Genomic DNA, 24,020 nt, shown 5'->3' on the forward strand with positions numbered 1-24,020 from the left:
GATGGCACCAGCCCAAGGCTGCCCCTGCTTCTCCCCTTCCCCGCCTCCGGGGCCGAGCTCGGGGCTGCCCGGTTGGACTCTGTCGGTGCCCTCCTTTGTGTTTTGCCCCTTCGCTTCTAAAGGACCAGCGTTAGAAGGGCCGGGACAACCCGGACCGCAGCCGGTGCCGGGCTCAGCCACGGGAGGGCACCAAGCGCTGGGACAGACCTCACCCCCTCCGCGTGACCAGCTCCGGCCGGCAGTCACGTGCTCAGCCAAGATGGCGGCGCTCAGAGCAGCGGTGCTGGCGCTGCGCCTGTGCTGCGCGGCGGCCGCCGTCCCCCTCGTTATCTGGCACGGGATGGGTGAGCCTCGGGAACCGGGGCCGGGGGGGGGACAGGAGCGCTCCCCAGGGGGGCTCGCGGTCGCTGCCGTGTCCTCCTCCGGCTCTGCGGAGGCCGGGAGGTGCTGACCCTCGGTGGAGGCGCGGCGGGGGCCTTAGGCAGCGCGGTGATGGTGCGTTGGGGTGTTCCCTTCCACAGGAGACACTTGCTGCAACCCGCTAAGCATGGGCTACATTAAAAAGATAGTGGAGAGTAAAATACCAGGGATTTATGTTGTGTCTCTGAAGATTGGAAGCAACCTGATACAGGTAATGGGGTGCTGCTGCTCGTGGTTCTGCGGGGCTGGGTGTGGCAGGTCTGGAGGTGCAATACCTGCCTCTGATACTCACCTGATCCCATGAGGGTTCCTGTTGTGCTTTCCCTGCTAACCTTCCTCTTTGTGAAGCAAACAGCTTTGACAGGTAGAAACTAGTCTAGGTCCTGCCTGCAGAAAAGAACTGGGTACAACCAAATCCCAAGTCTAAACTGGATTAATACACAAACCCCCTAATTAGCACTCTGACCACCCCAGGTAACATGAAGGCATGTGATAAGATACTGTGCTAGAGCAGAACTTTATTCCTTACCCCCTTTTTGATTTACAAGCATTTATTCACTGCATATCTTTAGTATAATGAGGATTTATTCTGTGTCTTTATGGGGTTTTGGCAGTTCTCAGTAGCCCTATGGGATTTCTTTTGTCTCTCAGGATTCCAGTGCACTGAATGTTATTTCCTGGGACCTGAAGGAGACGGTTGAAGTCTGATTTGTGTGGGTTTATCTCTATGTATGTACAGACACAAAATCTGAAGGGACTTGAATTGCCAAGAAGCACGTCGCTGTTCTGTATGAGGCAGTTTTGGCACGCAGAGTAGGAACCAGACATGAAGGGAAGGGTCAAAATGAGCATTTAACTTCTGTCATAGTGGGGCAGCTCAGGTCCTTTTTCAAAAGCAAAACTGGAAGCGCTCTGTGAGCCACTGTAAAAGGCCAAGTTCTGTGTTCTAATCTATCTCATCCCTCAGGATATGGAGAACAGCTTCTTCATGAACGCAAACGACCAGGTGAGAGAGGTGTGCAGCCAGCTGGCAAAGGACCCTCACCTCAAAGGAGGCTACAATTCAATGGGCTTCTCCCAGGGAGGCCAGTTCCTGTGAGTTTACCTTTCTGATCCATCCCAGGGGGTTCTGGAGGGTTTGGGGTTCTGATCTAAAACTCTTGTGAAGAGCAACGCAGATGGAAACGGACAAACCCCTTCCTAGAGGCAGGAGCGCTCCAAAGAGGCAAGGACGCGTTTGCCTGGAGCCTTCCTCCACCAGGAAGGGTGAATTCTCTTTGCAAACCTTCCCCAAGTGCCCAAGCCCACACTGTGGCAAGCTGAGAGCTGTGGGAAGCTGTGAACCAGCCCCGGTGGCTGGGCACATGGAGCCAGCTCAGCACCTTCCTCTTCCCACACAGGCGGGCGGTGGCCCAGAGGTGTCCTTCTCCTCCCATGCTCAATCTGATCTCCATTGGGGGACAGCACCAAGGTAGTGTCCTCTGAAGCACTCAAACCACCTTGAAGGGGAGGGGGGCTCTTGTTTTTTTACCTCTTCCTAAAATCTGGCTATTTTCTCATGAATTACCCTGTCCCTTTGTTCTCCGAACCTCGTGGTCTGCTTGGGCCCAGTTGTCAGCAAACTTTGTTATCTTGTGTCTCGGTCTTGTTAGATTGGCAATGAGAAGGGGCCTTTGTAAGTAGATCATTTATTATCTGCATGGAATTCTATACTTGGGATTAGTTGGGATTAGACAGAAGAAACTATTAAGGAGGGAGCAAAGCCTTGGTGAAACTAAACCTGGGTCACAAGGGTGTTTTACAACCAGCATCTGGAATGTTAAAGCTCCGAGGAAAGGGAGGTGCTTTCTGCAGCAGATGAGAGGCAGTATGAAACAGCATTGAAGAGCTCTGCAGTTAAGAGGGGCTGGCAGTGAATTTCACATTCTCTCCCCTGAGAATATCCAGAGCTTGAGTCTATTTCTTTGTAGTGCAGTGGGAAGACTTGGAGGGAACCATCCCAGACCCCTGGGAACACAGCACTGAGCTGCCTGCTGTTCTGCCTCTGTTCTCCAGGGCAACACCTTCAGCTCAAGAACCCCCTCCATTACCTCTGTAGCTCCCTGGCCTAATGGGATTGCAGGATTAAAGGCTACCTGATCCCCTGGGTAATTCCTGCCAGTGCTCTGTAAGAGGGTGGTTCTTTACCAGCCGGAGGGATTAAGGGATTTCAGTTACACAGCTCTGTTCCCCAGGCGTCTACGGCTTCCCTCGCTGTCCTGGGGAGAGCTCCCGTATCTGTGACTGGATCCGAAAGACGCTGGATCTCGGTGCTTACACACAGGCTGTTCAGGAGCAGTGAGTATATTCCTCAAGCTGCCATAGCAGGGCCATGTTCCAAGCTCTGGGTTCCTGTCTGATCTTTGGTTTCACTCGTTTCCAGCTTGGTGCAAGCAGAGTACTGGCATGATCCGCTGAAGGAGGATGACTACAGGAAAAACAGCATCTTTTTGGCTGACATAAACCAGGAGAGGGTGAGGACCTGGGGTCTCCTTTGCTGGTGCAAAGGTGGTTTCCCTGACCTGCCTGTGAGCTTTCCAGTGACTTGGATGTGCTCTTGCTTTCCTCCAGGGCATCAATGAGACCTACAAGAAAAACCTGATGGCTCTGAAGAAGTTTGTGATGGTGAGGTTTCTCAATGATACCATGGTCGACCCCCCGATCTCCGAGGTGAGGCAGGCTCTGGGTGCTGCTTCAGTGCTTGGCTCTCGTTTGTCCTTTGATGGCAGAACCTGAGGTTGCTGAGGCTGAGCCCAACCACATAGGCCTGACACTGCAGGGGCTCCAGCAGGAGCTGGTGAGAGCCTCCTCATCTGGAATCCCTTCAGTAACCCAGTTCTTGTTTGAATTCCAACAGTGGTTTGGGTTTTACAGAAGTGGCCAAGCCAAGGAGACCATCCCACTGAAGGAGAGCTCGCTGTACACAGAGGTGCGTTCTGCTGGGGCTGAGGGCTCGCTGCTCTTAACACCTTATAGCATCCCTTGGCCTTGAGGGGCTCTGACCCCCACAGCTCTGCTCTCCTGGGGCATAGCCTCCTCTTCCCAGCAGCTGTTTGGGAAGGCATTTCTGTCCAGGTGAGTTTGGGCAGTGGGAATTACAGCGGTGGTCTCATGCTTGTGCCTGGCTCAGGATCCCCTTCAGCCTGTGTTTAACACCCACTGCCTTGCTGTATGTCATCCAAAATGCCTTTTTCCCCTCGATGAGGAGAAGCTTTGGAGAGCAGAGGTGGGACCCACTCCCTGCCCACCAGCACCTTCCTCTGTGCCAGGCTCCCCATAGGAAGGCACCCATGATCCTGCTTCCCTCCACAGGATCGCCTGGGGCTGCAGGAGATGGACAAAGCAGGGAAGTTGGTGTTCCTGGGGGTGAAGGGGGATCACCTCCACTTCTCCGAAGAGTGGTTCTACACCTCCATCCTCCCCTTCCTCCAGTGAAGCAAAGGGGAGGGCCCTGTGAGAGCACTGGGGGGGGTTCCACCACTGTAGTTAAAGCAGCTGCTATGGGGCAATGGCACTTTCCATGTAGAGCCTGCAAGGATCTGGGGAAGGGGAGGAAGAGGGCCCTTAGCTCAGCAGCTCCAAGGGGCACGGTGGCACCTCTTATTAAGAGACCAGGGTTTCTCTGGGTGGAACTGCACTCCCATCTTGGTGCACTGAGCCTTGCCCTGGCTCTGAAGCGCTCTGTCCTGCGTAGGCCTGGGTTAAGTCTGCTCCAGAGGCTTCCTCTCCCCTTGCCTGTTCTCACAGGCCACAGTGGCAGTATTAACTGAATGCACTAGTGCAAGCATTGAGCATCTCGATAGGATCAGCAGGTAGACCCATGGCTGGCTGCAGAGGAAAGACATTAGAGCCCATCCTTCAGGCCTGGGGCGGGGGGGGAAAGGGGCAACTTGAGGTGTTTCATGGGGAAAAAGGAGGGGTTTGCATTAAGTGGGTATTAACAGCTTGAAGTTTGCAACTAATGGCACTTTTGTACAGCAACTGGAACCAATAAAGACTTTAACCAACTAAAACCAGGTGAGATTGAGCAAGTGATGCAAGGGGGGGGGTCAGGAAAGTCTGTACATGCCCATGGGGAAAGCACGTTGGGCAGCTGGTCCTGTGTGCCCCCAAAGAGCAGACACGAGCCACTGTAATGAGCAAGTTGGCATTAACTTTATTCTATCTTCTGTATAATCTTAAGTACATAAGAAAGGTTTTTTTCCACAAGCCTCAGGAGAAGACGAGTACAAGTCACAGGACAGTCTCAAAATAATAAAAAAAAAACTTGCATATTTTTGTGGGTTTTTGTTTTTTTTTTTTTGTAAGTTTTGTACTAGAGAAAAAGAACATTGACACTTTACAGAGGAAATGCATTTAAGATATGCTTATGCCACCCGAGGCGTTGGAAAAATGAAGGTCAAAGCACGTGCAGCTCCCTTTGTGGGCAGTACAGTACTGTGCCTTGGCTCCAGCGCTGCTCCAGGGCCCTGGAACAGGGGCTATGAGCTTCCACCAAAGGAAAGAGCCAAGTAACAGGGGGAGGGTGAGAGGATTTGCTGTATGGGGACTGACTGCAGATGAGGAAGAGAGTGATGAACCGATGGGATCAGCTCACGTACTTATAGCCCTGCACTCCTGACCCTGGGCTGGAAAGGGACAGGCTCAAAGAACTGCCCTGGAAGACTGAACCTGAGTTCAGCTGCTCCAAGAAGGAAGCCCTGGAGTAAAGATTCCCCTGGGAGAGTGAAGAGCTCATGGAATAGGAGGTGCTCAGCTCCAAGATACCAGCCAGAGAGCCGTGGGGTGGGGGGGGAACCGCAGCCCCTGCGCTGCGCTCATCCTGTGGCACTGGTTAATAGAAAGCCTCCTGACATGGCACAACTGGAAATGCACTGAGCTAATAGGAATGATGAAAGAGAATTGGGGGTGGAATGCTACAGCCCAGCTCCTCAACCTTTGGTCCCACAAACCCATTCCCATAATGCCACCAACTAGTACCTAGAGCTGGAATTAGCAGCTTCCCAGGACCTTCTCAAGACATCCACCATAGCAAGCGGGTGCTCGGGACCCTGACAGACACCGTTATTTGTTTAAAAGGGGACAACATTCCTCTCTCACGTGAAGAGTTTCCTTAAAAGCAATATAAAAACCTCCAAACACCACCTCCGAAAGCCAACTGCTCGGACTGGCTGTGAACCTCACCATCAACCTGACTCCATCAATTGGTGCACTGAAACCAGACAAGGGGTGGGGGGGGGGGGAGGAAAGAGAATTCACCTTCCTGCTAATAGATGTGGGCAATAACTGACCCAGCACCTACACCAAGCCCCAGGCAGAGGCATCGCGGTGCCGGCAGGCAGCTGTGTCTCTCTGTGGGTAGACGAGAAGCAGTTTGAGAGCAGAAAGGTACAAGAAACCTAAAAGAATCATCTGGAAGCAGATTTGTCCCACAGCAGGGCCAGGGGAGGGCGTGAGCCTTGGGGCTGTTGTGCTTAGCCAGCAATTTCCGTCACAGTGGTAACCAGCTTCTGACCGTTCCACACTGTCTTGAACTGTTCTGGGACAGGGAATTCAGTCTGCAGGGTAAAAATAGAAACCTGTTGTTAGAAACCAGTTGGTGAAGGAGACAAGGAGCTCCTCCCACTGCTTCAGGCATTTCTTCCCTTGGATACACGCTGTCCCCTCTCCTGCAGCACAAACGCTGCCTGTTCTGCCCCAAGGAGATGCTGAGGAAGCAGCAGCTCCCACTAACAGCAAGTATCTTGCTATAAAGAGCAACCCATTTGATTTGCTGCTTTTAACATCAGATCCACAACCTCCACAGTCTAGAGCCTGGAACTGTCCTTCCAGACCTCACTGTAAGGTCTCAAAGGGGGCTCAGAGCACTCATCCTGCCCTGGGTGAGCCCAGGCCCGCGGGGCCACCTCCATCCCCACACTTACAAAGTCCCCAGCCTCGGTGGGAATAAGGACGTTCATCTCGGATGACTTGGCACTGACGATCTCGCAGTCTAGGGAGCTCTTGCTCAGGTACACGTGGCAGCCGTCTGTCTTGTTGATGGAAATCGTTGGCACTTTACCCATTACCTGCGGGTGGTCAAAGCAGCAGTTAGAGGAGCGGTACCTGCACCCAGGTGACTACAATGCCTTCAAGGCAAGAGGCTTCAGCCCAACTCAGGCCAATGGCATCCTGGGGTGTATTAGAAGGGGGGTGGTTAGTAGGTCGAGAGAGGTCCTCCTTCCCCTCTACTCAGCCCTGGTGAGACCTCATCTGGAATATTGTGTCCAGTTCTGGGCCCCTCAGTTCAAGAAGGACAGGGACCTGCTGGAGAGAGTCCAGCGCAGGGCAACTGAGATGATGAAGGGAGTGGAGCATCTCCCTTATGAGGAAAGACTGAGGGAGCTGGGTCTCTATAGTTTGGAGAAGAGGAGATTGAGGGGTGACCTTATTAGTGTATATAAATATATAAAGGGGGAGTGTCACGAGGATGGAGCCAGGCTCTTCTCAGTGGCAAACAATGAAAGGACAAGGGGCAATGGGTACAAACTGGAACACAAGAGGTTCCACTTAAGCTTGAGAAGAAACTTCTTCTCAGTGAGGGTGACGGAACACTGGACCAGGCTGCCCAGGGAGGTTGTGGAGTCTCCTTCTCTGGAGACATTCCAAACCCGCCTGGACACGTTCCTGTGTAACCTTATCTAGGTGTTCCTGCTCCGGCAGGGGGATTGGACTGGATGAGCTTTTGAGGTCCCTTCCAATCTCTAACATACTGTGATACTGTGGTACTGTGAACTCTGCATACACCTCCGAGTTACTTCTTGGTTTGGTCTCTTCAGAACAAACTACAGGGAACACTGAGCACATCCCAAATCAGACACCAAAACCAGGATCAGAACAGCCTCTCCTGCTGGCCTCCTGCTTTGGCAGCCCTCCTGCGCTGCCCTCCTCACACAGACTCTAACCAGAGCCCTGGAGCAGCTCAGTGAGGCACATTTCAACCCTTTCCTAAGGGCTGGGCAAGCACCACAAGGTTCCTGCTCTGGAAATAAAGCTACTCAAGGAGGCAGATGCTACAGGTACCAGTTTGACAGCGCAAGGCTCACACTGCAGAGAACAGGTCGCAGGCACTCACCTGAACTTTGATGTCCCTGCTGTTTATGATCTCTACGATGCCCACCACGTCATCAAAGACCAGCCCTAGCTTCTTACAGTTATCTGCAAAGACAACACAGAGGGAGCCCCAAGAAGGTTATGGAGGCTCAGAGCAGCTCGCAGCAGCAGCTCCTCTCGGGCCTTCTCCACTTACCGAGGGTGATGGAGTTGATCTTGCCTTTGATTTGGAGCGTGCTGTTTGTGCACTTGAAAACGTACGCTACCTGCTTCAGCTCTGTGTCACTGATTACCAGGTTAGTGGCATTCTCCTGGTTTTCCTGAAGAGGCAGGGAAGCACACTGTATTCACACTGTGAAGAGCAGGGCAGTGCAGGCCCCGCAGGAGAGCCTCCTCCTCCCCTGCTGCACAGCTCCCATCCCTCCCATCTGCTCATGCACTCACCACTCTCCACTTTTTGCCCTCTAATTCTAGCAATGCAGGTGCCTTTGGAGAGGTTTTGGGGGCGGGATTAGCATTACAGGCTGGTTTGGGAGCAGTGAAAGGTTTGGGTCCACTTCTCACAGGACCCCCTTGGTTCTTCAGGGCTGGATTCTTGTGGGTTTTCATGTCATCTGAAACGTGTCTTAAGCCTGCAAGAGAAGTCACACCTGAGGCCCGGTCTCCTCCAACCAAGGGTGCAGTTTCACACACACCAGACATGGGTGATTACAGCAATCCCCACAATTCCATTGTCAGAATGCAAATGGAACTGGATGATCTTGAGGTCCTTTCCAAGCCAAACCATTCTGTGATTCTATGATTACTGAGGCTGGGCCTAAACTGAGGCCAAGCACAAGTGGCAGCAGTGAAAGAGGGAGCAAGAAAAGTGCTGCAATATTGAGAACACAACAGGAGGCACCAGCTCTTCCATGTCTGCCAGGCAACTCACTGCAGTTTCTGACTGTCCCCATACACTGAGCAGCTACCACAAGCAGGGAACGAGCTCTGTGCTGATGTGAATCGGTGCAGGACTGCACCTTCTCTACTGGCAGCATGCAGGAAACTCTTTCCATTCCAGCCAGGGGTTAACCTCTTGCCACATGTGACAGATGAGGCTGAGAGATCCCAGATGTGCTCCCTCTGTCCCTGTGAGCTGCTTCAGGGGCTCCCAGCCTCTGCTCTGAGCAGACGGCCCCTGGTTTTGAGGTGTATTGAGGGAGAGCAGCAAAACAAGGCCTCCCAGCACAGGCACCCTGGCTCCTGGATGCCCTCCCTGGGTCCCTGCTTCGCCTACCAGAGGTGATGCCTTCGCCCCGGTTGATCTGGGCGAACAGCGCGGAGCGGGAGGCAGCATCGTCAGCACTGGAGCTGCTGGGGGCAGGAGCAGGAGGTGGAGGAGGACCCGGGGGGGGAGGCGCAGCCCCCATGGGGGGAGCAGACGGTGACTTGGTCCCTTCTGTGGCTACAGGACCCTGCAAGAGGCCGGAAGAGGAAAGGCGATTGCACAAGTTCCGTGCCTGCTGCAGTAACCCTGCAATCCTCCTCTCGGAGCCCCCTGCGGATGCGGCACTCACCGTTTTGCTCCAGGTCAGCCCCGTGGTGTGAAACTCTTTGATATAAGCCTGCAGCTCGGTCCAGATGCTCAGGTAAGCTTTCACCCAATCCACTTGCTTTTTATCTCTGAGGACACAAGGAGATGGTGAGGAGCGACCAGGTGCATTTGCCATTAAAACCATTACATCCCTCCACCTCTCAGCTACAGGCAGGACCCAGCCGGGCCAGCCCAGCAGCCCACACCTCCAGCACTGCACTCTGGCTTCAGCATTCACCCTGCACCTGCAGGCAGGAAGCTGCAGGCTGTGACCATTTTAACTGAGGAGCCCAGTGCTTCCAACAAGACCCATTCCCAACGTGGTGCCCTGGGAAACAATTCAATGATGGGAACGCTGGGACAGAGATTCCAGCTACAACAAGAATACAAGGAATCTTGTCCCTAAGGATCAGGAAAGAACAGCTAAGTGAGGCTCTATAAATATACCCTGCCTTTAAAAAGAAGAATGAATCCAGGACCAAGGCAGCTGTGGCTGGATATTGGAGCAGCCCCTACATACCCAGTTAGTTGTGTTCAATGGCATCTTTAAGGAAGAAGGTGAACTTACACATCCTTGTACTCCTTGAGGATCCGGTTGGTATAAAACATGGCAGCATCAGTCATTTCCTTCACATAAGGACCAGGCTTTGGAGCCTAGAGGAGAAAGAACACATTGGCAAGGAACAGCCCACCAAGGAGCCGGACTTCTCCTACCAGCTGGAATGCTCACCATGGCCACCCAGCCCAGGGCAGGGATGCTCTCGCTGACGGCTGATAAGTGGTTGAAGAGTTTGCTACCACGGTTCTTCTCCCTGAAGTTCTGCACCACCTGGATTTGCTCCGAAATCGGTTTCAGAAGCGATGAGAATGCATTCTGCAGGACAGGAGGGACAATGAGAACGTTATCACTGCTCTGGAATGGGCTGCTCTGCTCAGATGATGGTTACCCAGAGGAAGACTCTGACTGCTACAGCTCCTGTCCAGGCTCAGCCCTCCCCATGAGCCTCGCTCCTCCAGGGCTGAAGTCAGCTCCCAAGTGGATTGGTACAATGGGAGTACGCCAAGAACCGTGACTCATGTTCCATCCAAGAGACACTGACAAAGCCTGTTAGTAACGAGGACAGAAATAGCATTTGCCTTTCCTGGGTTCTTTTGTTCCAAGACAGTTTGTCAAAGTTTCCCTCTCCTTTAGAAGCCCTCAGACACAGAGGTCCAAGGCAGGATCTTGCCTTTTGGGATCTACAGCCTGCGCGACAACGGGAGTCGCACCATTTCTCAAGTCACCCCATCAAGCTGGACTTCAGGATTGAAGCCAATGCTCCTCAAGCCAATCCAAGCCTCTCATGTCTGGGTGATAAGAACTGTGTCTGTGTGGTGTTCACCTGGAATACTGACTGGGTGTGCTTGGAAGTCCGAGGGCAGAGCAGCCAGCTCTGGATTTCCAGAGATGCCTCCTGGGCATCTTTCCTTTACGCTCAGGAAGCCTCCTGCTGGTGGCAGCAGTGAGGGACCAGTCTGGGCAAAACTTGCTTCTCAAAGCCTTGGCTTTTGCTTTGGCTGTCCCCTTTCACTGCTTCCATGCAGAGAGGTTCTGAGCACCAGCGGCCAGGCTCCACTTCCAGAAGCTCCAGCCCAGCACCACTGTCGGACAACAGGATGGGCAAGGTCTTCACCACAAACAATGCCAGTTCATACATCTTGTATTTGTCCTCACTTGGAGCATTGTGTGCAGTTCTGGGGTCCTCAACATAAGGACACGGAACTGTTGGAACAAGTCCAGAGGAGGCCACGAGGATGCTCAGGGGCTGGAGCAGCTCCTGTATGGAGCCAGGCTGAGAGAGTTGGGGCTGTTCAGCCTGGAGAAGAGAAGCTGCGTGGAGACCTCATAGGAGCTTCCAGTGTCTGAAAGGGGCCTATAAAGATTCTGGGGATGGACTCTTCATTAGGGACTGTAGTGACAGGACAAGGGGTAACGGGTTCAAACTGAAACAGGGGAAGTTTAGATTGGATATAAGGAAGAAGTTCTTTACTGTAAGGGTGCTGAGGCACTGGAATGGGTTGCCCAGGGAAGCTGTGAATGCTCCATCCCTGGCAGTGTTCAAGGCCAGGTTGGACAGAGCCCTGGGTGCCATGGTTTAGTGTGAGGTGTCCCTGCCCATGGCAGGGGGGTGGAACTGGATGATCTTAAGGTCCTTTCCAACCCAAACCATTCTATGGTTCTATGATTCAATCTGGCTGCTCCAGAAGTGATGAGGCTCCTGCAAACCAACCTGCACAAAACCCTACGCTAGATTAAGCTTGTGCATGGTTCATAGTCCCTGATTTAAACAAGGTGTCAGTGGCATTTGTAAGCAGATTCCAGCCCAGAGGCTATGCAGAGCAGCGCCTCAGCAAGCCTGGTGAAAGGGAAACAACCTCCAACGCTGAGTTTGGGGAAAGAGATGCAGATGGGTTTCACAGGGAAGAGAAATCCAGCTACTGGTAACAGGAGAAGCCATCACTGAGATCATAACTGCCAAGAAAAGCAAGGTGGGATCCTGTTGCTCAGGATAAAGAGTTCTCAGCAGGGAAAAGCCAATGCATTTGGGATCAGATTCTCAGCCACGCATCCTGCTGAGAGGCAGCAGCCCAGGGTATAGTGTTAAATTACTTGCTAAGGACAAATCGATTCTAAAAGCCCAGCTACTCAGAGGCCATTCAATAGAGACAAGCGCCTGTTATCCTTCAGGATCACATAATGAAAAGCACACTCTACACAAATCCCCCCATGGCTCCTGGCCCAGACAAGTGTCTGTCTGCAGGCTGCATCTCGTGTGGTGCTGGTGCCACTGGAGACAGGCACCATGAGATGACACTCAGAGGCTGCCCAGCTGCAGGAACCTTGTTGCTCCAGTGCCTGGACAATGCCAGGTGCTCAGCTCCCAGAACCAACCTCGGGACTTCAGCTCAGCAATGGGGAGCATCGGGAGCAGTTCCTGCTTTCAGCAAGTGCTGCCTTGTGCTGTCTCCAGCCCTCCTCCAGTTCCCCTTTTGGAGCAGCTCTGATGGCCCAGGTTCCCCTGTGCTTAGAGCCATCCCCAGCTCCGAGATAAGAGCACATAGGGTTTATGAGAAGTGATTTCCCACACTCACCTCTGCTGGCTGCTGATGTTGAGATGCCATCACCAGGAGAGCCCTCTCGCTCATCAAACCCGCATGAACCATCTCAGCCTAAGAACAGAGAGAAACATGAGGGAGCTTCCCTCGTATCCAGCGTAGTGCTGGGCTGTTCAAGCTCCTGCTGCCCCCAGCTCCTAGGCTGTAAGAAAGCAGCTTGCTGAAATCAAAGCATATATTCATGGAGACACCCATCCTCAGAGTGCTATAGCTCCCAGGCTGGGTAGTTTACAGGCCTCTTAAAGGCATGGACTCTAAGGAGAGCTAGACATCTAACTACCAAAGGTTGCAAGGAGGTGGTTTTATTCGTCATGTGTATGTAAGGAGAAATCTGTTAGAGGTTATCTGGGCATCTGCATCTGCCCTGAATCCCCAGGGATTATAAACATCCTAGGATACAGCACTGAAGGAATGTTTATAGTGTTGTCAGCAAACACTGACAGCACATTTGGCCCCTAACAGCCCTGAAGGACAAGCAGCACCTATTTAAAGCAGAGAGGGAAGAGCACGAGTCCTTACATGCTTCTGCACATCCCCACCAACTTCTCTGCTGATCTTGATGTATTCGGCTACTGGGCCAGCCAGGAGGGCATCGAAGGCCTGCACGTACTGAGCCACTCCTGCAGAGAAGGAACCAGGGCACAGGGATCAGTGAGAGGCACCAGGCAGGCTCCTGGGCTGAAGCTCACCCAGCTCCCATCACCCACAGGCAGGGCTCAGGCTGAAGCACGCAGCTGAGCGAGGGGAGCTGCAGACACAGGAAGTCCTTATCTTGGCAGCACCGTAACCGCAGCAGGATCTGCTGCAGAACTCAGTTCCCCTCTGCACAGGCAGCCCAACCAACAGCCCCTGCACACCCAGTTCATCCAAGAGCCCCTGCACACCCAGCCCATCCAACAGCCCCTGCACACCCAGCCCATCCAACAGCCCCTGCACACCCAGTTCATCCAACAGCCCCTGCACACCCAGTTCATCCAACAGCCCCTGCACACCCAGTTCATCCAACAGCCCCTGCACACCCAGTTCATCCAACAGCCCCTGCACACCCAGTTCATCCAACAGCCCCTGCACACCCAGTTCATCCAACAGCCCCTGCACACCCAGTTCATCCAACAGCCCCTGCACACCCAGTTCATCCAACAGCCCCTGCACACCCAGTTCATCCAACAGCCCCTGCACACCCAGTTCATCCAACAGCCCCTGCACACCCAGTCCATCCAACAGCCCCTGCACACCCAGCCCATCCAACAGCCCCTGCACACCCAGTCCATCCAACAGCCCCTGCACACCCAGTTCATCCAACAGCCCCTGCACACCCAGTTCATCCAACAGCCCCTGCACACCCAGTCCATCCAACAGCCCCTGCACACCCAGTTCATCCAACAGCCCCTGCACACCCAGCCCATCCAACAGCCCCTGCACACCCAGCCCATCCAACAGCCCCTGCACACCCAGCCCATCCAACAGCCCCTGCACACCCAGTTCATCCAACAGCCCCTGCACACCCAGTCCATCCAACAGCCCCTGCACACCCAGTCCATCCAACAGCCCCTGCACACCCAGCCCATCCAACAGCCCCTGCACACCCAGTTCATCCAACAGCCCCTGCACACCCAGCCCATCCAACAGCCCCTGCACACCCAGCCCATCCAACAGCCCCTGCACACCCAGTTCATCCAACAGCCCCTGCACACCCAGTTCATCCAACAGCCCCTGCACACCCAGTTACACCCACCATCCAACAGCCCCTGCACACCCGGTTCATCCAACAGCCCCTGCACACCCGGTTCATCCAACAGCCCCTGCACACCCAGTTCATCCAACAGCCCCTGCACACCCAGCCCATCCAACAGCGCCTGCACACCCAGTTCATCCAACAGCCCCTGCACACCCAGTTCATCCAACAGCGCCTGCACACCCAGCCCATCCAACAGCCCCTGCACACCCAGCCCATCCAACAGCCCCTGCACTCCCAGTTCATCCAACAGCCCCTGCACACCCAGCCCATCCAACAGCCCCTGCAATAGCACTGCAACAGCCACTGCTGATGTTCAGCTCTGCCAGGGCTCCCAGCTGACCCTTCAGCACAGGGATTCCCATGGGATGATGCTGCTGGGGAGGTGCTGAGGGCCTTACCTTTGGAAGAGCCATCTCCACACATGCCAGGCCCTTGGCACACGGTCTCCAGGCGCTCCACAGCCTTCTCCAACCGTTCCACCAGTCTTTCCATATCTACCACCGTCCACAACCTGCACAGGCAGAGGACAACTGTTTGCACCCTCTGAAGGATGAAACTCACACACCAAACGTGGAAGAGGGTTTTTATCAGCTGCTCTGGTGCAAGCTCTACCAGTTCCAGAGGGTAATTTCTACCTAGCTCTGCATCCCAGTGACAGCAGGGTACCCTCACGTTAGCAAGGACATTTGGGTTACTCACAAAGCCACCCACAAAGCTAATTCTTATTGCCACAGCCACTCCTTACTGGTCACACAGTTCCTATTCCAGCCAGTGAAAGAACTTCTTGCACATATAAGGATACAAAACTTCCATCTTCTAACCTTATATCCACACCACTCAATAAAGCAAAGGTGTGCTCAGCATCTCACTGCAGTCAGCACTTGGCCAAAGCCCAGTTGTGACCATAGAGCACGTCAAGCACAACTGCTTCAGGTTAGGACTAAGGGGGGGTCCATTCTGCAAATGCACCTGCAGGGACCTCCTGGAGCCCTGACCTGCTCCAAGGAACATCTCTAACCTTGGCATCGCTTCAGTGCAGGCCATCAGTGTGCTCAAGGAGCATCCCTGGCACCCGCTGCCATGTGCAGCTGCAGCAGTGAAGGTGGCAGAGCTGCTCTGCCACAATGGGCCCCTGTTCCTCCTCCTCCCTCTGCGCAGGCAGTGCTCAAGCACAGAACCTCCTCTGCAGGCGCTGCACAGGAAGGAGGTTGAGGGGCTCGAGTCCTTCTCAGCGTCTCATCTGGAGAGGGCTGAGGCCATAACCTCGCCATTCACTACTGCTCTGCAGAGCCTCTGCCCCAGGGAGCAGGACAAGGCACGCTCCAGGCACACTCATGCACAGGGAATGCAGGGAGGCAGGCAGCAAGTCACCCATCCCATTTCCATCTTATCACCACTCATCCAAAGGCTTTACAACGTGAATCACAATTACAGCCCGGCCACAGCTTCCTTCTTACTGCAAGAGCCCAAAACCCTGCCTGGTGAGGACGGCCCTCCCAGCATACCCCAAAAGGGAGGCAGGGTTTGCCCTGCTGCCTGCATGAACTGATGCAAGAGCTCCCTGGGAAACACCAGCTGAACTTCTAGGGAGGGTCTTGCTTTTGCTCACGAGCCCTCTCGGCCCTGCTCCAAAGTTCTCACCCCGCTTGCAGAGGATGTGGGGCTGATCCAGCATTAGTCACTGATGGCACAAGACAAACAAGGCCGTTTCCACCCTGCTTTCGTCTGCTCGCGTCAGAAGCAGCAGCACTGCTGGGGGGTGGGGGGACATGAGAGATGCCACCCCCACTTTCCAAGAGGAAGAGCACGGTTTCCTCCTCTGCACCAGAGGATGCGCTGTGCATGGAGCTGCATGGAAGGGACCCGATGGCTTCCAGGCACAGAGAAAGTTCAGAGAGGCCAAAACCTGCGGGCAGTCACCCCTGTAATCCCCAGCCATGAGTGCCTCCTTCCTTCAGAACCCCATGCTCCTGACCACAGGCGCATCGGTGCTGCCGCAGCCGAGGCCGATGCATCCAGGATGGGGCTCACGTCTCCAAGTGGGAGTGCAGCCAAGAGCGGGGCTCTGCCTCCCCCGCTCCCAGCACACCACAGAAAGGGTGGTTTTCCCCCCACACCCCCAGAGAGCTGTCTGTTAAGGCAATGCTTCGAGAAAGCAGTGAGGGAAAGGGGTGCAAATGGGAGCCCAGGAAGGGCACCAGGTTTATGGAGCGCCGCGCAGCCAAGGCTGCTGCTCTGCACCACCGATCCCTGGCACATTCCACACAGGGCTCTAATCTGATCAGCCCCATTTGCAGGCACAAACTGCATTGCAAATCAGGATTACAAACCAGAAAGTCCAGATGGGAAGCTGCTTCCTACCCGCAGCAATAAAACACGCTGCTGCGAGGAGCGAGGAGCGTATCGCACCCATTCTGGATGTGCTGTCGGGATTCATGTCTTTCTGCAAGGAAGCAGTCCTTGAGATCCAGGTTCCTTGCTGTTTGACACAGCCTTCCTGGGTTTTCCTGACCGAAGGCACGAGCTTGCATTGCTCGACACCAGCCCTGTGTACCTGATGCTATCTGCCCGATGGTGAACTCCTTTTCCTTTCTGTTTAATGGGTAGCATTAGGACAACTCACATCATAAATTACTCAGTCAACGGGCAGCAAAGCCAGGACTAACTGCAAGCAGCACAAAGTCCTTGAGCAGGCAGCTCTACCTTGGCTCCTCCTTGCTAACACTACCTTGACTCACCCTTGCTATGCCCTTTCCCCTGTGGATAGAGCTTTCTGGTACCTACACACCCCTATGGAGTGAAATAAAGAGATTCAGTTGTACCTAACCTCAACAGCAGAGTTAACATTTAGCTAGGGAAAGAAAGATCTCAAGGCAGACCTGCCTGGGCTCCTCCACACAGTGTTGTGTCTATCGATCACTTTGAATGCAAGGTAACTGGTCAGCAATGACATGCTGCCTTTGGGGCTCTCAGTACAGTGCACACCATCAGCTCCCATTTGCCTTCTTTGAAGAGGAAGTCAAGACACAGGTCACTGAAGCCTCATTTTTGCTCAGCACATCATCCTGTGCTCAGGAGGAAAGAGAAAGGCATTCAAGCTTCACCATGCTACCAGGAGACAGCAGCAGGGCCGAGGGGACTGTAACACAGGGCTTAATGTAGGTCTGGTTTAAAGTCAATTGAACTTTGATTACCAGTGGAGCGGAAGCTATGGACTCGCAGCAAACACGTGTCACCCTGGGCCAGAAAGCCCATTTGTTTTCCTAGCACATTAGGTTAATTTATTACCTCACCTTTACTTCTGTCAAAGCTTGGGAACGTGGGTTTGAACATCCTGTACCACAAACAGGCTTTTATCCACGCCTGCACCCTGATGATCAGAGCAACGAAGGGAAGGTACCACGCACCCAGAGCAGACCCTGCACCACGGCACAGTGCGAGGTGTTTCCTGCTTGGAGATCAAGGAGCCAGCACATCCAAAGGCTGCTCAGAGCAGTGAGCGAGCTCACACCAAACAAGCAGGAATGAAATGCCTCCGGTTGCCTGGGAGAGCGCATGAACCCGAGCCCTCCCTTCGGCATGCTGGAAGGCACAGATAGCAGTTTCACAGCCGAAGCCAGCCCAACCTACGCCTCTGTTCACATTCAGCTTTTGTGCAGCCCAGCACACGCTGTCAGCAGCACGAAATCTGCATCAGCTGCTTCCTGTTTCGACAGGCAGAAGACGGGATAGAGATGGGACAACTAAATTAGGAACATACCACAGTTGATTTCGGAGCTGACACTGGGATCTCTCCGGGGATCAGCGACCGGATGATTTCCAACATTTCCCTCCTCCAAAAGCCCAAAGAATTCCTTTTTAAACACTTCAGCTCATTAAGGAAGGGATTATTTGCAACGAGACGGGACTCAGCTGCCTGAATTTGGTCTTCTGACAGGAGCAGCCACGAGCACAGGACAGCTCCTGCCATCCCAGCGGCTGCCTGCAGCACACTTGTGACAGTGCTCCAGCCCCACGGTGGCTGCGGCTGGTATTTCACAGCTACTTTAGCTAGAAACCCAAAAGTGCTTAAAGCAAATAGCATCAGGACCCTCTTTAATTCCCCCAAATACCAAATCCTGGCCAAGTCATTAAAACTGGGATTTGGGATTTCTACTCATACATTAGGAGATGGTTAAAGCATCGTTCGAGCAAGCACCAGGGCTCCTTTAGCATCCCAATGATACAAAATGGGAGGTTTGCACTTGCCAGACCCCCCTCATTCCCATTCCCTGTCAGCCCAATGAATCCACTAAGGAAGTAACTGAGGATCCTGGATCTAAGCTGAAGCGGACACGGTACCAAGCTCCGTGTCAGGAATCCAGAGGCATCCGAACCTTGGGAGCATCCCTCCCAAGCTGCGCTGCTCGGGCTTGGCTGGACTTTGCTACATGAATAACGGGGGGGAATTCTGCCTTTCGGAAAGCTCGGGAATACTGCAGGGACACAAGGACCGCCTCAGGAAAAGGACGGGAACACACCAGCTTCCCGACGCCACAAATCCCTCTTTTTAGCGATGGGCATCGACAGCCCAGGCCTTGGGAACTGCAGACCCCGACATGCAAACCCCCAGGACCTGAAGCATGAAACACCCAGGTGATTCTTCCCACTTTGCTATCCCAAGAACCAGCGCCATCGCACCTTTACCCCGGCCTAACCGCAACCGGAACGCAAAAGACGGCAGAGAGCAGCAACAGGCCGAGGACAGGTGCGACCCCCGGGCCAGCAGAGACCTGGTGCTTGGGAGCATCCATGCTGCAGGAAACCCACCCCATTGCAAAGAGCCGGATACCCCATCCCAGCACACACGGCTCCCTGCCGGACCGAGAGCCCCCCGGGAACCGCCCCATCACCGGGGACAAGCGGCCTCGCGGAGCTCGGTAACCCCCTGCAGGATGCAGGCGCGGGCACCTCCGGGCCGGGCCCCGCGGCCCCTCCACGCAGGAAGCCGCAGAAAGGTCCGGTCACGGCCCCGGAGGGGAGCTCTCCCCGCTCCGCCACCCAAGGAACCCGGAACCGAGGCGGGTACCGGAGCCCCGCAGCCGGACCGGATCCTCCCGCCCCCCTGCACCCGCACAGCGGCCCCGGCGGGGGCGGAGCGAACCCCGCGGTCCGGATCCTGGCCTGGGCCCGACCTCACCTCTGCTCCCGCCGCGCTCCCGCTCCGCCGCCGCCCCGGCGCCGCCCAGCACCCCCCGCGCCCGCCGCTTCCGGCCCCCGCCCCGCGCGCCGGAAGTGCGCACAGCGCGGCGGGGCGGAGCTTCGGCCAGACACCGCCTTGCGATTGGTGGAAAGGGCTGTGGGCGGGTCCAGAAAGGACGAGGGGTGTGGTCAAGGGAGGGCGGGGTCTCGCTTGGGGGCGGGGCCAAGCGGGAGCTGCCGCCGGGGCGGGGGGGGAGGGGGGCTGGATGGGGCCCGAGGCCACGGGGAGGGGCTTGGTGGGAGCTCTGGGGTCCTCGGGGTGCCCCAGGCCCTGCAGAGGGGCTGTGACCCCCATCGGGGGCAGCCGGGCAGGCAGCGGGAGGGGCTATCGGGGTCCTCAGCGTCTCCGGGACTCCCGAGAGGCGCCGGGGGTGGTTCGGGGTGCTGGACCCCAGTGCTGTGCGCAGGAGGTGGCTGCCATCGCTGCTGTGTGCAGCAGAGATGCTTCTGCTGTTGGTGTGTGCTGGCTCGTCCCAGGCATCAAAACCTTCTTACAGGGCTCCCGTGCTTAGGGATAGGGAGCACTTTGTGCTCAGACCCTCTTTGACCCGAGGGTCTCAGAGCGCTCAGCAGAGGCTGGGTAAATGTTGGTGTTGTCCCTGCTTTGTTCCTGGAGAGACCGGGAGCAGGGCGGTCAAGGGCAAAACAACCGGGAGCCAGGCGGAGGTCCCTGGGGCCAGCGCGGGGTTATCCCCACCCAATGCCCCGCGGCTGCTTCCACCGTCAGGGCTGGGCTTGCTCTTAAAAGGTGCCTGTGCCGTGGTCGGAGGAAGGGCAGCGGCCCCCTCCTGCTGCAGGGAGCTGTGCCTTGGGGTCCGGGAGCTGCGCTCGGGTCTGTGGGCACCGAGCTCCTGAAGCCGGGCCACGTTGACGGGACGGGAAGGAGGAGGAAGCGCGCTGAGCTCGGCTGCCTCCAGCACCGCTTCCTGCCCGCTGGTCCGCTACCATAGATGGTCACGTCTGCCGCAGCGGGCCTGTCCGCTGCTGAGCTCCCAGCGCAGACCCAGGCTCCGTCTGCAGGAGCCCAACCGAGGGGACTGGGAGCGGGGTGCCCGGAGCGTGGCTCTGCTGACCTCTAGTGAGGCGGCTCCTGCTGCTCCGCGCTCCCTGCGAGCTGCAGCAGCGCACGAAGCCCTCGGAAGGTTTGGTTCTTCAGCACAAGGAGCTGGGTGTCCCCTTGGTGCAGCCCCGGGCTCCCAACCGCTGCCCATTGTCCTCACATCCTCCCTCCCAGTTAGAGAGGAGCCAAGCAGCTCCCTCCAGTCTCTGGTGCTGTTTGTCTGATAATCCTGGTTTCTTGCCTCATTTTCCACCCTGCCAGCGCTTGATGTGCCTCTTGCAGCCGTCAGACGCGTCTTAGGATCAACTGACTCGATGCGAAACAGAAAGTAAGATACAACTGCCTCTTTTCTCTGCAGTCAATGACTTAGCCCCATAGCATCCTACAGCAATCGCAGCAGTGATCAAGCACATCCTGCCTCCTGGTGCGGGGGCCGGGGGGATCCCGCTGGGCAGGGCAAGCAGGAGATGTTCTCTCAGCTGCATCCGTGAGGAAGTGGAACTAAGGGGGAGGCAGAGCTGAGCTCACCGGCCCCATGCCCGTGTGTTTGCTTCTGGGGTGGGTCCCTTCAGCTGAACGTGGTTCCTGGAGGAGCAAAGACCAAGTTCCTGGTAAGGCTGGGGTAGAACTGGTGCCTGTTTACAGGACTGGAAACTACGCTGGTGCTCTGGGGGTTCCCGGTGCCTATGAACCATGCCCGGCACTGTCCTGGCTCTAGGAAAAAGCTTACAGCTTCCCCGTGCTGCTGCCGGGTGGTTTTGGTGCCTTACTCCAAGCACCATGGGGGTATTTCCTTCTGGTTTAGCCCCATAAAGGCTGCAGGAAACCACCCCACTGCTCCATCCGCCTCTGTTCGTGTTCTGCGGTGCTTCATCCGCTTCCATCCTTGGACAGGGTGGGTTTGCAAAACATTAACCAAAGCCCACCCAAAGGGGCCGGCAGCCTCCGGTCTGTGCTTGCAGAGCGGGTGAGTGACCTCATGCAGGTGGCACAGACAAGGTGACCATGGGGACAGGCAGGAACACCTCTGTCCTGTGCAGCTGGCCTGGGAGCAGCGTGCCAGGACCATGGACCTGCCCGCTGTGACCCACTGCCCTGCGCCTCTCTTTGGCAATCCTGCTTCTTCCCAGAGCTTCCCAGGCCAGCTTCCAGCTGGATCTGTTCCCTGATGGAGTGCACCAGCACAGCAGGGTGGCTGCACTGTGAGACACCCCTTTATGTGTGCGCCTGTGCTTGGTTCAGCTGGAAGTGTCTGTGACACCAGCACTGCTGCAGTGTGGAGCACAGGGCCTTCCTCACCCATCAATCTCTCCTACTGCGAGATAAACCCAAGGCTTTGTGCCCTTTCCCTGTGGATAAGGAGAGGGTTATCCCTCACCCTCTACAAGGAGAGACTTTCCACGCTGCCATTTATCCCTCATAGGCTAAACAGACACAGCGTGGTCACTCTCAGCTCAGGGCTGTCCCTCCCGCTGCCTCAGCCTCCTGGCACAGCCACCCTTGGTGACAAACAGAGGATGTAAGGTCCATGCTGCAGGTTCCTGTGCTGCCCTTTGGAGGCTAACACTGAGATTTGCTTGGTTTTAGCCTTCAGGGGACACAAGAGCCCTGGGGTTGGAGTGAACGTGTCTGTGCCTTCTTCTGCCTTCCTCCGGCACATCCATTGCTCATGGCCACAGTACAGGGCAGCCCCCTTCTGAGACCTCTGTGCTGCATGAGGCAGAGCTGCCCCCAGTGCAGGCCCAGCTCTGTGCACTGGGAGCACTGGCACCCCGGCTCCCCAAGGGCTCAGGGTGAGACCTGCAGCTTAACCGGAGGGCATGGGGTGCACCAGTGGAAGGGTGCCTGCAGCAGCCTGCCCTCCCCAGAGCAAGCCCTGGGTGCTGCCACCTGCACCCCTGTACAGTGAAAGGCTCTTTCCCTTGTGAACAAAAGGGAACAGAAACCCCAGCACTGCTCCAGACCCAGGGGAAGGCTGCCCAAGCCCCTGGCACCGCACGGATAACCCTAATCCAGCCTCTTAAACCCCATCAGCTGCGAATCGGGGCTGACTCCCAGCACCTGCACAAGGGCAGCACAGCCCCAGCCCATCTCGCATTAGGGCACCAGCTCAGCACCTGCCTGACCCCCCCACATCTTCCATCTCCCATTTGCAGCACCAGCTCCAGCCATGGAACCGCAGCCCTGCAGGGAGCACCCGGACACTGGGATGCGTTTGCTCCATCAGGGTTCATGTGGAATGAAGCCCAGCACAGCCCATTCTGGCCTCAGAGGCTTTCTTGGTGCTGGCAGTGAAAGCCCTGTGCAAGCACAGCTGAGGCAAGAGGTGATCTCTGCTTCAAGGCTGGAGACCTGCCCAGGGCTCAGCGCTATCAGCTCCCAGGGCCATTTTTCCACCCCCTCACCTCTTTTAACAGCCTCAAATAGAAGAGGTGCGCTCAGCAAGGAATGTCTGGGCTCTGATTCAAGCCCTTTGGTTCTAGTCCCTTGAGCTGGCTGCAGAAAAAGCCCCATCAGAGACTCCTTGTGAAGCCCACACCAGCCGGCCCTGAGCGCTGCTGGAGCCTTCAGAAAGGGAAAGGCAGCAGCAATCTTTCACCCACACCCCTCAGAGGAAGCCAATGGCCAGGACAAGAGCTCAGGGCAGGGGTCAGAACACACACAACAGTCTTGAGCCCTGTGCTTGGCTGGACGCTGCCTTCCTCCTCCTCTCACAGAGGGCACACATTGCTCCCACCTGCCCTGCCATTGGCAGCTCTCACTTGTCCCCCCATTGCTTTGGGCTGTGCCTTGGTCCTTTCTGCATGCCCCATACTGGGGGGAGCAGGGGACACCCCGGCCATGGCTCTGCTCAGCACAAAGCCAGCTCCCACCCACCCCACTTCATCCCTTTGCTTTCTTCCATCACCCATGCGTGGTGGCAGCGTGGATCCCGGTCCCACATTCCCAGCTATGGGCTAATCCTTTCCAGCTATTTTTAAACCCCCATCCTCACTCCAATCCTTTGTAGCCAAACATGGAACAAAAGCTGAGCCCCAGACCCCTGCTCTCAGCTCCAGGCTCTGGCCCCATGGATTTCTTGCTGTGACAAATGTGCTTCACAAAAGGCACTAACCCTGTCCCTCCCAGTGCAGTGCCCATGGGATGGGACACAACCAGCACAGTCCCCTCACCCCGGGGTTGCTGGGGGCTGCTGTACCCCTGGAGCATCCTCCCTGCTCGCTTTCCCCTCTGCATCGCACCGGCTGCCGCAGGGGTGCAGTGGAGCAGGGCTCAGGGCTCTCCCCATTCCTGCTGCGGGGTGAGGAATGCAAGAGCAGGGTATAAATACCCAGGGCCCTGCACCCTGCCCTGAGAGCGCGCCCAGTGTCACCCACAGCCCGCATTCCCCGCTCCACAGCTGCCTCTCCCGGTTCCAGCCCTGGGCTCACAGGCTTTGCTGGCAGCACTTGGGTTTCATTCCTCCCTCCTCTCCTCCCCCGTTCCCTCTTGGAAAGGAGGAGAAGAATAGAGCCTTTGTTGGGCTGCTGCAGCAAAGGCACCGAGCGAGGAGCCGCACGGGGTAAGGGGCTGCGGGGCGCAGCCGCCTGCCTGGATTATGGCATTCCTGTGCCTTTGACTTAGGAGAAGTCAGCCCTGCCCCTCAGTGCTCTGTAAAGGGACCCTGGGCTCGCTGACAAAGAAACGCTCCAGACCCATGC

The 24,020-nt window shown here is 55.9% G+C and overlaps 2 protein-coding genes across 3 annotated transcripts; one reads left to right on the forward strand and one right to left on the reverse strand.

The window, feature by feature from the left end:
* Positions 1–191: 191 nt before the first annotated feature.
* PPT1 (palmitoyl-protein thioesterase 1) lies at positions 192–4,038 on the forward strand. Of its 2 annotated transcripts, XM_061358930.1 has the most exons (9): positions 192–344; positions 522–631; positions 1,388–1,515; positions 1,821–1,891; positions 2,655–2,757; positions 2,843–2,933; positions 3,031–3,129; positions 3,317–3,388; positions 3,772–4,038. In XM_061358930.1, exons 1-9 carry the CDS (start codon positions 260–262, stop codon positions 3,892–3,894), a joined length of 882 nt encoding a protein of 293 aa, XP_061214914.1. In that variant the 5' UTR covers positions 192–259; the 3' UTR covers positions 3,895–4,038. The 2 variants fall into 2 exon arrangements, with proteins under 2 accessions (XP_061214914.1, XP_061214915.1); XM_061358931.1 differs by lacking the exons at positions 1,821–1,891; positions 2,655–2,757.
* Positions 4,039–4,592: 554 nt separating this feature from the next.
* CAP1 (cyclase associated actin cytoskeleton regulatory protein 1) lies at positions 4,593–14,563 on the reverse strand. Its single transcript, XM_061358941.1, has 12 exons — positions 14,417–14,563; positions 12,800–12,900; positions 12,257–12,334; positions 9,855–9,998; positions 9,693–9,778; positions 9,108–9,213; positions 8,828–9,005; positions 7,996–8,183; positions 7,748–7,871; positions 7,574–7,656; positions 6,384–6,527; positions 4,593–6,017 (listed from the first exon to the last, which is right to left on the reverse strand). The coding sequence occupies exons 1-12, from the start codon at positions 14,508–14,510 to the stop codon at positions 5,934–5,936; spliced, it is 1,410 nt and encodes a 469-aa protein (XP_061214925.1). The 5' UTR covers positions 14,511–14,563; the 3' UTR covers positions 4,593–5,933.
* Between the last annotated feature and the right edge of the window lie 9,457 nt (positions 14,564–24,020).

This window comes from Neopsephotus bourkii, unplaced genomic scaffold (genome assembly GCF_033783945.1).
Source record: "Neopsephotus bourkii isolate Nb327-2 ecotype Australia unplaced genomic scaffold, CSIRO-AGI_Nbou_v1 NB_959, whole genome shotgun sequence".
In the NCBI taxonomy this organism is placed as follows: domain Eukaryota; kingdom Metazoa; phylum Chordata; class Aves; order Psittaciformes; family Psittacidae; genus Neopsephotus; species Neopsephotus bourkii.